The sequence below is a fragment of the Leopardus geoffroyi genome, chromosome C3, assembly GCF_018350155.1.
Source record: "Leopardus geoffroyi isolate Oge1 chromosome C3, O.geoffroyi_Oge1_pat1.0, whole genome shotgun sequence".
Classification (NCBI taxonomy): Eukaryota; Metazoa; Chordata; class Mammalia; order Carnivora; family Felidae; genus Leopardus; species Leopardus geoffroyi.
Genome location: NC_059338.1, coordinates 86,446,293 through 86,459,948, shown reverse-complemented (window position 1 = coordinate 86,459,948; position 13,656 = coordinate 86,446,293). Strand labels below are relative to the sequence as shown.

The 13,656-nt window shown below is 37.3% G+C and overlaps 1 protein-coding gene across 10 annotated transcripts in view; it reads right to left on the bottom strand.

The window, feature by feature from the left end:
• Positions 1–13,656, bottom strand: part of TATDN1 (TatD DNase domain containing 1) — a 58,083-nt gene that overhangs the window by 12,154 nt on the left and 32,273 nt on the right. For 6 of the 10 annotated variants that reach the window (XM_045453733.1, XM_045453727.1, XM_045453735.1 and 3 more), the window contains 3 exons: positions 4,665–4,735; positions 3,343–3,469; positions 69–263 (listed from right to left, as the gene is read on the bottom strand). In XM_045453733.1, the coding sequence (XP_045309689.1) occupies positions 161–263; positions 3,343–3,469; positions 4,665–4,735 (301 nt within the window). In that variant the 3' untranslated portion in view covers positions 69–160. Of the gene's footprint in view, positions 1–68; positions 3,315–3,342; positions 3,470–4,664; positions 4,736–13,656 lie in introns of those variants that run through there. The other 4 variants (XR_006706231.1, XM_045453729.1, XM_045453726.1 and 1 more) reach the window with 3 other exon arrangements.

Sequence of the window (13,656 nt, the reverse complement as noted above, 5' to 3'; positions counted from 1 at the left end):
TTTTTTGATCTGACTTTATGGGTTAAAAATGAGGGGGATGGTGTGCAGTAACATACAATAACTTTTCATTCAACTTCCAGAGCATTTCTTTATTCAGTCCTTTAGTAAGGTTTACCATGAAATTTTACATACATGATGGAAAATGGAAAGGACATACTAATTACATGTCAGGAAAAAAGATTTTAATGGTGTTGTTATATAGTGTATTGGCTAATTCCAGTGGATCCTGCTCTCTCACTGCTGACATTATCTCCAGTATTTGACTAAAAGAGAAAACAAAAATGGATGGTTATTTCCAAGTACCTGCTCAGTTTTAAAGGTTTTCTCTTCATCCATGCAAAGGAAGCTTTTGTACTAGCACCTTTAACATAATAAGCTTTAACCAGCTATAAAGTTTTCAACAGAAAGGCTGAACTGCTGCCATATTTAAAACAGGGTAAGTTGAGACAAGGACCAGGTTCAAATAAATTCTAAAACCAGCCCATATCATGTCTACCACAAATTAATGGAACTAACCCAGTGAAGACGACGAGTTCTTTTAAACCGTAAGTCATTATGCATTCATTAGTGGGTCATGATGAATTTTCAGAAAATTGTAAGAAAAGGAAAAGTACATTGCACTTAATAAGGGAAGTACTGTTTCATTTTTGTTTGGTTTTATACGTACGTGTGTGCTGAGTCACAAGGTAGGTGGCATTGTGGGTACAGCAAAGTTTGAGCACCTCTGCTAAGAGAATTAGTCTCAAAGGACAGCAGGAAATTGCTGCATCATCATTAGCACAGTGACCGCAAAGGAAGTTACAAGTTATTTACTTGGAATAATGCATGGTTATTGGGGGAGGGGGGAGGAGACGTGCTTTCTCCTCTGTACTTTTTCCCTGCACGATCAAGAACAGCCTGGGTGTCAGATCTTTCAGTTTCTCTGCCTAGAATAATCATCATCATGAGCGTTCTCTAGCCGTACTATATGTAATGTTTTTATACATGAATTAGAAAGTTCTAAAGTCCAAATTAAACATTTAAATATTCTTTGTGTTAAGTTTTTTGTCCCTGCTATGGGTTTCTTAAATATAAGCAACTAAAGGAATTAGGGACAGAGATTAGAGACTTACTGGAATTTTTTAAGTATATAATCGTAACACAAAAGCTTCGCTTAATATAGACTAAATTTTTATTATCTAGATCAAAGTATGCTAAAAGCAAATCTGTTAACATTTAAATTGACATTAAGGACCCAATTTTCTTAGTAAACTACAGAACTTTCCTCTGTTAACTACTCAGAATTAGAACTTACCTGCATAATGTGTGAAATCAGTAAGGTTCCTGCCACCCATCTCCTTTTTCAGTCCTTTCTCTGTGCTGATATGTTAACAGCGTTTTAAAAACAACTGCCATTTTCCTGCTGAAAATCCTTTGGGTCCTGGTGAAATCTAAACTACTAAGGTTGGCATACAGGAGCCCTCACCAGTCTTCCCAGACTTATTACTTACCCGTGCATCCTACTTTTTGTCACAGTAAACTCATTGTTTCCCCTCTGAGCAGCCAGGCCCTTCTGCAGCCTGCCTTTGCTCAAGGCGTCTGTCCTGGTCTGGCCTAACTCCCAGTTGCACTTTGTGACCAGTTGAAATGTCACCTTAGTTAAGCTACTTCCCCACAAGGCAGGCAGTGACTGTGTCCTGTGCTCCTAGTCGTATATTCATACCTCTATAACAGAACTAACATCTTGGATTATACTTTCTGCTTCTTTGCTTCAGGAGGGCAAGGATTCCTGACTGACACCTTCAATGTCTTATCCAAAGTGCCTGGCAGAATGTATCTCGTCATCTGCTGGGTGGATGCGGGCAGGGACTTTGATTCTTCTATGTATCCTCAGTAACTTACACCTTCCTGACATACAAGAGCTTCAAAATGTGTTTCATGGAATTTATAATCTAAAAGGGAGAAAAGATCTCTATAAAAATAATTAAAATATAAAACTGTTAACAGATGGGATTGATAAAAATGACTTTTTAAGTAGGAATTAATTAGTAATTAGCGTTAGACTAGAGGCATGTGTGTTTTTGAAATGTGGTTTAAAAACTTTCAGTTTGTAAATGCTGGCTTTCCCAAGCTCAGCCTCCTCAACTGGTATTCATAATTGCAGCTGAGACTCCAGCTTTCTTGCTTAACAGTCTGCACTTGGCAGACCACAGAATTTTGTTTTACAGATGTGTAACCTAGGTCCAGAGCTATACTGTACTTAACATTAAGGCAGTACAGAAAACTGACTTGGATCCCCGTTGGCCAATACTTCCTCTAAGCTGGCTGCTGGAAAAATACCAGTTTGTTGTCTCTAGTGTCTCTTTAAATCTCCGAAAGATTCAGAAATAATTGTCTTCTGACAATCTGCAGGTAGCTGCATTTTATAAAAATTACAAGTGATTCTTTACTAGCCAGGGTTTAAATGTATTCCTCAGCCTATGGGTTTTAAAACATTTGGTTTTAAAATCCTTGCCAACAACAGAATGTTAACAAAGGAAAATCTTTCCAGTATTATTTTTGTAGAATAATTTTTCACTTTTCTGCCTGCTGCATTTTAGATCTTATCTGATACACTTACCTGTTAAAAGCTACTTAAAAAATGTATATGAAAGGAATTATTACAACCTAAAATTAACAGTTCAATTGCCTGAACTGGTAAACCATACTAGATTGATACAGTCTAGATTTAAATTATCAGCTTATGCAAACAAAAACTGGATGTGCCCATTAAAATGATATAAAGTTAACCTGTAAGTTACATGCTCTATAGCTCCTTAACAGTTAGATGGGTAAACAGCCCTTCTTTTCACATGCTACATGTATTATAATCAAAAACTAATTCTGAATTTTTTTTTCTCCTTTTGGGGTAGAAAAAGGAAATCCTTTCTATACCTTTGCCCTTTTGTTCAGGGGCTCAAAGAAATGTGTTACTTCTTAGGTTTATTCAGGTTGTCAATTCATTTAAAATACAGATACCATTAAAAAGGTCTCCTGCTAAGAGTGCATTTTTATAACCATCAGCCAGGAAGCAGTATGAGAATCTTCTCTGCCTTTCCTACAAAATGACAAATGACCAAAATCACATGAAGTTCTTACTGCTGTAATAAAACCAGTTTTATTGAGCTGAGAGGTTGAAATGATATGAAGAGGGGCAGAGACAGAGCAACTTAGTGCAAATCCTTCCAAATCCTTTCAAAATGGTGGCCTTTGAGCTGAACTTCATTTGAATTTCACCCAACTTTAGTCCCTTGAGTTCATTCTGTAAGTGGCATTTGGTAGTTGACTTTAATGTTCTGAAGACCAAGAAAACAAAATACTTACATTATATGGCAGGGTTCATTCCTGTCTTTCACACAGTGTCCATTTTCCCACTTCTTTTTGGTAGGAAACGAAGTTTTTACATATTTTGACCCAGCATGTGTACTTTTCACTCCACACCAAGGTGCATCTGGAGTTGAGCAAAGAAAGAAGTCTCTTCAGAGATTTACCTTTCAAATTACTGATTTTTTAAAAAAAGTTTTAAATGTCTATTTTTGTGTGAGAGAATAGGGGAAGGGCAGAGAGAGAGAGAGGGAGACACGGAATCTGAGGCAGCCTCCAGGCTCTGAGCTGTCAGCACAGAGCCCAATGCAGGGCTCGAGCCCACGAACTGTGAGATCGTGGCCTGAGCCGAAGTCAGACACTTAACTGAGCTGCCACCCAGGCGCCCCTCAAATTACTGTTTTTGTAATGAACATTATCAAACAAATAATGTAAATTCCTAAATACAAGCTATGATTGAAAGCAAAAAAAAATCTAAGCACAAGATTAAACCTTGAACTCCACAAATTTTTTAATGCATTTTTAAAATTTTAATTGCTTTTTAGGAGTCTTATTTTTTTCTGCTAACATTACTGTTGGTGTATGACATACTTTTAAAAAAGAAAGCTAAAAGAACACCAATTATAACAAGAAAAAAGTTAAACCTCTATTTGCCTCTCCTGAATGGAAAACAGTGGCTTTCAATACTAGGATTATTCACTTACCTCTTTCTTTAATAAAGAATTGTAAGAATTTACACATTTTACAAGCATTGTGCTTTTAATAAAATAATTTGTCATGACTCTCCAAGGAAATAAACCTGATTCTTCAGGATGGCTTAGTCTTGACCTTACTAAAAAGTCCATATGTGTAAGTAAATCCTTAAGTTCAGGGCTAGGTAAAATTTTTAGCTTCTAACCTTGTTTTAAGAGGCAACAGATTAATTTCTAAAATTCTTTGACTAAACCAGTTTGATTTAAATTTATGTACTTTACTTGAAAAGTATCGTAGAATTAAGCCATTACAAAGATGACATTATGTAAAAAAATGTTTTGAAGATTTTGAAACCCTGAGGTGAAATAAGACTACTAGTTTAATAAAATATTTATAACCTCCTTAGTCACCACATATTCTGACATCCCATTTTTAAGTGCTTGGCTTAGTCAAACTTCTAAAATTGAGAAACTTGATTGGATACTTTTCTGTTAATAAAAACCTCAAAGGTTTTCTGAAAAGTATAATTGTTGAGATTGATTGAGCGTCTTTAAGATATTTAACTTTTGTCTAGCTCTGTTTTGGTATGGTTTAATATGAAAATGAAGGTTCAAAAAGCATAAACTTACCAGTTTCAATCATTAATTTTTCACTAGGTATTGACTTCAAAACTTCCAAATTAGCCTCAGTTTTCAGTGAGCTTAAAAAAAATTTCAGAGATAATAAGAAGGTATATTTAATGAGGAACTTTTTTTTGTATTATAAACTTACCTAAAACATTACAAAACCTAAAATCCCCAAACAAAACTTTGGTTGGCTCTAATGGCAGTATACACATTTCTATCCTTACAGAATCCGGATTAAGATCTATTCCAACCATATCCTGGCTTTTGGGGGATGCAGTTTTTTTTCTGCTTATCAGTTGACCTGGTAAACTGATTTTTATTAAAATCAGTCTGTGTAAAACTTTATTTAAAGAATTCATTTGCTTCCCTGGGTAATTTGCATAACGTAGAAAGGCTCAAAATGCTGACTTTGAAGGTCTGGTCAGTTCTGTATGGGCCAAGTATTGGTACAAAGATATCAAAGTTAATGCTTCACTAACCAGAAATCGAATCTTCACAAAGGATGAAAATCATAGTCTCAGAACAAGCAGCATTTAACAAGGAATGAAAATGACAACCTAGTTAGGAGATGTCAGTTTGAGTCTCCTTTTTTGGTGCCCTTTCCCCCACATCTGGAAACAGGATCTTCCATTACTTTTGACATTCTGAAACTTGATGTGTTAGAACCCTTCCAATTTAGACCCCACCCCCCCACCACCAACTCTGAGAAAAATTATGGGAAAAAAGGAATTTTCCTCTTTTGTCTTCTCTCTTTCTGGGACTTTTATTAGTCAATTTTAGGACTCCTGAATTAGTCTGCTAGGCCTTCTTTCTTTCATCCATTCCTGGGAAATTAACTTTCATTTCCTTAACTTTCATTTTCAGACCACGAGACGACTGTTTTATTGGTCTCAGTTCTTCACTTTCCTTGAATAGAAATGTATCTCTACCCTTGCCATGGTTTCTTAGAAGGAGGAGCTTAAATCTGGCCATGAGCAGAAGCTTGAAATGCACTGTTTTGATTTTGATGGCACTTTTGTGACCTGAGAATAGCATGCATTTAACATCTATTGCCTCTTCAGCCTGGGCATCCAGAATGAAAACACGTAACTTGGATCTGAATTCAACATGTAGCCCGAAAGATCTGCCTCTATCAGTCAACCCCTAGCTAACCCAAAGACTCAGCAGTAAGAAAAAAATGCCTCCTGTCATAAGCCAATGAGTTTTGGGATGGTTTGCTATATAATGTAATGATGATTAATACTGTCCTTACGTTGCATTTTTAATTTTAGCATATATATAACTTTCTTTCTGGAGAGGTTAAAATATATATAAAACTAGAATATAAAAACCCCCATGTATTCATTACTTGGCCCCATCAGTTATCAACTCCTGGCCGATAACTATCCCATCCACTCGTCCCAAACCTCTTCTATATAATCTTGAAGGAAATTCAAATTGTTGTAGTTTCTACATTTTAGCATTTATTTCAGAAAATATTTCAGCATGTATCTTTAAGCATGAATATTAAAAAAAAATGCAACCACAATACTATTATCATGTTTAAGAAACCCCAATGCTTTTAATATACCAGTATTCAAACTGTCACAGTGTCCTACATTCTTGTTGTTTGTTTGACTTAGGATCCAAATGGGAGCCACGCATTGCAGTCTAAATCTCTTAACCTGTTAAATTTTCCTGCATCTCTTCTTCCCCTTAAAATTTATTTTATGAAGAAACCCAGTTGTTTGCTTTGAAGTTTCCTGGTCTTGATTCCATCTGTCTCCATCTGGCTTTGTGTCGGGCGTCTGTATACTGTTCTATTGATGTATATGTCTGTTTTTGTGCCAGTACCATACAGTTTGGTAGGTTCCTTTTGTAACGGAAGCATAGTGAACATACAATATTACAGCAGTTACAGGTGTAAACCATAGAGATTTGACATTTGTCTACAAAATGCTCACCATACAAACTTATTACACTATTATTGACTATATTCTCTACATTGTATTTTGCATCCCCATGACTAATTTATAACTGGAGTCTGTACCTCTAAATGCCCTTAAAACAGCCACGAGTTCTCTATTTTTAATTTTTTTGTTTGGTCATTTATTTTTTAGATTCCACACAGAAGTGAAATCATAAAGTATTTGTCTTTCTTTGTCTGACTTATTTCACTTAGCATAATACCCTCTAGGTCCATACATGTTGCATATGGCAAGATTTCATTCTTTTTTTATGGCTGAGTAACATCCCATTTTGTATATGCAAACCTTTGTCCATTCATCTATTGACAGGCACTTAGATTTTTTCCATATCTTGGTGGTTGTAAATAATGGTGCCGTTAACACAGGGATGCATGTATCTTTTTGAATTAGTGCTTTTTTTTTTCAGGCAGATAAGCAGAAGTGTAATTATTGGATTGTGTGGTATTTGTAATTTCTTGAGGAACTGCCATACTGTTTTCCATAGTACCTGTACCAATTACAGTCCCACCAACCCTGCATGAGGGTTCCCTTTTCCACACCCTCGCCAACACTTGTTATTTCTTGTCTTTTTGATACTAGCCATTCTGACTGGCGTGAGGTGATACCACATTGTGGTTTTGATTTGCATTTCCCTGATGGTTAGAGACATTGAGCATCTTTCCATGTGTCTGTTGGCATGTGTATGTCTTCTCTGAAGAAATGTCTGTTCAGGTCTTCTACCCATTTTTAAACTAGATTTTTTTATTGGTGTTGAATTGTATGAGTTCGTTACATGTTTTGGATATTAACCACTTATCAGGCTTATCATTTGCAAATAGTTTCTTCCATTCAGTATGTTACCTTTTTGTTTTGTTGATGGTTTCCTACACTGCGCATAACCTTTTACTTCAATGTAATTCCTGTTGCTTATTTTTTTATTCTGTTGCCCTTGCCTGAGAACAAATCCAAAAAATATAGCTAAGACTGATGTTTAAGAGTTTACTGCCTACATTTTCTTTTCTTTCTTGAACTTGATGTTCAAGAGTTTACTGCCTATGGTTTCAGATCTTACATTTGGGTCTTTAATCCATTTTGAATTATTTTCGTTTATGATGTAAGAAAGTGGTCATTTTCCCAACACCATTTATTGAAGAGACGGTCTTTTCTCCTGTGTATTCTTGCCTCCTTTGTTGTAAATTAATTCACTGTACAAGTATGGATTTATGCCGGAGCTCTGTATTCTGTTCCACTGATGTGTGTCTGTTTTTACAAAATTTTATTTAAGTAATCTCTACACCCAATGTGGAGCTTGAACTCACGACCCTGAGATCAAGAGTCACATGCTCCTCTGACCAAGCCAGCCAGGCACCCCCTTGTGTGTTTTTGTGCCAGTATCATATAGTTTTGATTACTATAGCTTTGTAGTATAGTAAATCTGAGATTGTGATAAGATTGCTTTAGCTCTTCAGGGTGTTCTCTGGTCCCATACACATCTTAGGATTTTCTCTGAAAAATACTACTGGTGTTTTGATAGGGATTACACTGAGTCTGTGAATTGCTTTGGGTTGAATGGACATTTTAACTAATTCCTCCAATCCATGAGCATGGAATATCTTTACATTTATTTATGATATCGTCACTTTCTTTCATCAGTGTCCTAGAGTTTTCAGAGTAGAAATCTTTAATAACTTTGGTTAACTTTATTCCTACGTATTTTATTCTTACACAATTGTAAATGGGGCTTTTACAATGTTTGTTTATTGAGAGAGAACACAAGCACAGGAGGTGCAGAGAGAGGTGGGGAGGGAATCCCAAGCAGGCTCTACGCTATCAGCACAGAGCCCAGTGTAGGGCTCGATCCCACAAATCGTGAGACCATGACCTGAGCTGAAATCAGAGTCAGACACTTAACCCACTGAGACACCCAGGGTGCCCCAGTGGGATTTTCTTAATTTCTCTTTATGCCCATTTTAGTGTACAGAGACCCAACTGATTTTTGTACATTAACTTTCTATCCTGTAACTTTAGTGAATTCATTTATTCTAATTGTTTAGGGCTTTCTAAAAATACTATGTCACTTGCAAATAGTGACAGTTTTCCTTCCTACTTACCAGTGTGGATGGCTTTTCTTTTTGTCTGATTGCTGGGGCTATGACTTCCAGTACTTATGTTGAATATAAGTGGCATGAGTGGACATCTTTGTCTGTCTTGTTCCTAATCTCAGAGGGAAAGCTCTTAGCTTTTCACCACTGAGTATGTTAGCTTGTCATATCTGTCCTTTATTATGTTGATGTGTGCTCCCTCTGTACTCCCTTTGTTGATAATTTCTATGAGTGGATGTTGAATTTTGTCAAATGCTTTTTCTGTTGTCTATTGAAATGATCATATGATTTTTATCCTTTCCTTTGTTAATGTGCTGTTTGATTTTCAGACATTGAACCATCCTTGCATCCCTGGAACAAATCCTACTTAGTCATGATGAATGATCCTTTTAATATATTGTTGGATTCAGTTTGCTGATATTTTGTTGAGGAATGCTACAATCATGTTTATCAGAGATATCTGTAATTTTCTACTTTGTAGTGCCTTTGGTTTTTGGTATCAGGGTAATGCTGGTTTAATAGAATGAATTTGGAAGGATTCCTTCCTCTTCAATATTTTGGAATAGTTTCAGAATAGGTAGTAACACTTCTTGAAAAGTCTGGTACAACTCATCTGTAAAGCATCTGATCTAGGACTTTGGTTTGGTGGGAGTTGTTGGATTTTGTTGGTTGGTTGGGTGCGTGGGTATTTTTTTTCTTTTTTTAATGTCTCAGTTTCATTACTAGTCATCAGTCTGTTCGGATTTTGTTTCTTCCTAATTCATTCTTGGTATTTTTCTAGGAATCTATCCATTTCTTCTAGGTTGTCCAATTTGTTGTATAATTTTTCACAGTAGTCTCATAATCCTTTCTGTTTTGTGGTGTTGGTTATTTGTCATTTGATTTTGAGTCCTCTCTTTTATTATAAGTCTGGCTATAGGTTTATCTATCTTGCTTATTTTTTCAAAGAACCAATTCTAGTTTCATTGGTTATTTTTTTTTCTCGTTTAAGTCTGTATTTCATTTATTTCTGTTCTCTTTATTATCTCTTCTAATTTTCAACTTCTTCTTTTTCTAGTTTCTTTGTGTGTAAGGTTAGATTGAGATTTTTGTTTCTTGAGGTAGGCTTGTATTGCTCTAAACTCCCCTTTTATTTAAAAGTTTTATTTATTTTGAGAGAGTAGGGGAGGGGCAGAGAATCCCAAGCAGGCTCCACACTGTCCGCACAGAGCCTGACACGGGGCTTGAATTCACCAATTATGAGATCATGACCTGAGTTGAAATCTAGAGGTGGACGCTTAACTGACTGAGCCACCCAGGTGGCCCTCTAAACTTCCCTTTTAGAACTGCTTCTGCTGCATCCCAAATATTTTGAACTGTTGTTTTTCCATTTGCATTTGTCTCAAGGTATCTTTTTAATTTCCTCGACCCAGTTCAGTAGCGTGTTGTTTAGCTTCCATGTTTTTTTCCCCCATTTTTTCCCCATAATTGATGTTTAAAAAAAATTTTTTTTTAATGTTTATTTATTTTTGAGAGAGAGAGAGACCGAGTGTGAGCAGGGGAGGGGCAGAGAGAGAAGGAGACACAGAATCTGAAGCAGGCTCCAGGCTCTGAGCCGTCAGCACAGAGCCCGGCACAGGGCTCAAACTCATGGACTGTGAGATCATGACCTGAGCTGAAGTCGGACACTCAACCGACTGAGCCACCCAGGCGCCCCCATAATTGATGTTTTTAAAGATTTTATTTTTTAAAGTAATTTCTACACCAGTGTGGGGCTTGAACTCACAACCCTGAGATCAAAAATCCCATGCTGTACTGTCTGAGCCAGTCAGGTACCCCTCTGTAATTGATTTCTAGTTTCATACTGTTGTAGTCAGAAAAGATGCTGGATATGACTTCAGTCTTAAGTTTACTTGTTTTGTGGCCTCACATGTGAGCTATCCTGGAGAATGTTCCGTGTGCACTTGCGTGTTCTGTTTTTGGATGGAATATTCTGTATATCCATTAAGTGCATCTGATCTATTATGTCGTCCAAAGTCAGTGTTTCCTTATTGCGTTTCTGTTGGATGATCTATGCATTGATGTAAGTGGGGTGTTAAAGTCCTCTACTATTATTACTATTCATTTCTCCCTTTATGTCTGTTAATAAATTGCTTTATATATTTAGATGTTCCTATTGGATGCATAGATACTTACAATCATTATGTCCTCTTGTTGGATTGATCCTTTTATCATTATGCAATGCCCTCTTTGTGTTTTGTTAGTCTTTGTTTTAAAGTATACTGTATCAGGGGAGCCTGGGTGGCTCAGTCCGCTAAGCATCCAACTTTGTCTCAGGTCCTGATCTTGCAGTTCCTGAGTGCAAGCCCTGTGTTGGGCTCTGTGCTGACAGCTCGGAGCTTGTCTCCCTCTCTCTCTGCCCCTCTTCTGCTTGCATTCTGTCTCTCTCTCCCTCAAAACAAATAAACATTAACATTTTTTTAAGTATACTGTATCCTTTAAGTGTTGCTAGTGCAGTTTTTTTTGTTTTTTGCTTCTATTTGCATGGAATATCATTTTCCTCCCTTCACTTTCAGGATGCATGTGTCTTTTTTTTTTTTTTTTTTTTAATATTTATTTTTGAGAGAGATAGAGCATGAGCAGGTGAAGGGCAGAGAGAGAGTGAGACACAGAATCCGTAACAGGCTCCAGGCTCCAAGCTGTCAGCACAGAGCCTGACATGGGGCTCAAACCTACAAACTGTGAGATCATGACCTAAGCTGAAGTTGGTTGCTCAACTGACTGAGCCACCCAGACACCCCAGTCTATGTGTTGTTTCTTTAGATCTGAAGGGAATCTCTTGTAGGCAGCAATTTTTTTTTTAAACCCAGTCACCCTATGTTTTTTGATTGGAGTATTTAATTAACATTTAAAGTAATTATTGACAGGTATGTGCTTATTATCATTTTTCTGTTTTCTGGTTGTTTTTGTAGTTTCTTCCTCCTGCTCTCTTCCCTTGTGGTTTGATGGCTTTCTTTAGTCTTCTGCTTGGATTCCTCTTTACTTTTTGTGTATCTATTATAGGTTTTAAGTTTGTGGTTACCATGAGGTTCATATACAACAGTCTATTTTCAGTTGATGTTTAAGTTTGCACACTGAAAGCACTACATTTTTATTCTTTCCCCAAGTTTTATGTATATGGTGTCGTATTTTACATTTTTATTTTGTGTAATTACTAGAAATATAACTGATTTTACTATTTCTTTTAAATGTCCTATTAGTCTTCCAAGTGATTGCTCTACTATATTGTATGTTTGCTTTTACTAGAGACTTATTTTCTGTTTTCTCTTTATGATTTTCTTCTAGTTGGCATTTTCTTATCTACTTAAAGAAGTGCCTGTAACATTTCTTGCAAAGACCATTTAGGGATGATGAACTCTCTCTTAAGTTTTGTCTGAGAAAACCTCTCTCCTTGAATTCTGAGTAACTCTGCCAGACACAGTATTCTTGGTTGTAGGCTTTTTCCTTTCAGCACTTTGAATATATCATGACACCACTTTATTCAGGCCTTCAATGTCTTTGCTATAAAAAAAAAAAAAAAAATCACCTGATAGCATTAGGGGGGTTCCCTTGTATGTAATCAGTTGCTTTTCTCTTACTGCTTTTAAGATTCTCTTAATTTTTGACCTTTTTATTACTAAGTGCTTTAGTGTGGACATCATTGGGTTCATCTTGTTTGGGGCTCTGTGTGCTTCCTGGACATCTATTTCCTTCCCCTGATTAGGAAAATTTTCAGCTATTTCTTCAGATTTTCTGCCTCCCTCTTCTCCTTCTGGGACTCTGATACTGCGAATATTAGTATACTTGATGTCGTCCTAGTTGATGTTTTAAAAATCCTCGTGTTTAAAAATTCCTTTTCTGTTCAGCTTGGATGGTTTCCACTACCTTGTCTTCCAGGTCACTGATCTATTCTGCTGTATCCTCTAATCTAGTAGCGGATTCTGTTTCACTTCATTTATTATATTCTTCATCTCTAATTGGTTCTTTTTTATATTTTCTCTTTTTCTGGGTTTATACAACTCCTTTCTAGTTTAGTGAGCATCTTTATAACCATTACTTTGAACTCTCAGGTAGACTGCTTGTTGTGGTTTTATTTAGTTCTTTTTATGAGGTTTTCTTTTGTTCTTTCATTTAGAATAAACTCTTGTCTTCTCATTCTGTTGACTCTGCTTTTCTCTTTGCATTACATCAGTTACGACTCCTGGCCTTGCAAGCAGTGGCCTTGTGTAGAAGTGTCCTGTGGGGCCAAGCAGCATAATTCTACCCACCCCACCAGGTCACCAGAACCAAGTACCCCAGGGACGTGCCAGGTGGGCTGTGTGTGCCCTCCTGTTGTGACTGTGCTGCAACTGCTGCAGGCATGCTGGGTGGGGCTGGGATGCAGTCCCAGCCAGAGCTGTCCAAGGTGTGGTGGGGCGGTGGTTGCTTTGCGGGTTCACCAGTCCCAAACAAGGCTGACCACAGGGTATGGCAGAGCAGGTGCCGATTAAGAAGGGCACACCTGCCTGAACTAGCAGGTTGGGTGGGGTGGCTCAGACAAGGAATGCCAAGGCAGGGTGAGCTGTGCTAGCAAGCTAGTTGGAGAGGGTCAGACTTGGCTTTCATCAGCATCAGGCCAGCTAGGCTGGAGAAGGGCAAGAAAAATGGCACCTGCTACACTCCCAGTCCTGGAGAAAGTTTCTACAGATCCTTGCCCCTCCAGCACAAACCCTAAAATTAGCCAATAAATCTATTCCTGTATAATCCAGATACTTTTCAAACTGCTGCCTCTCTGCTGGATCTTAGAGTTAGTAATAGTGTGCTGGTCCTGTAAGAGTAGTCTGTTTCTTAATGGCACCCTGGCTCTGCTGGAATAAAGCCCTGATGGTTATCAAAGCCACATGTTATGGGGGCTTGTCTGCCTGGTACAGATCTCTGGAGCAGTTGAGG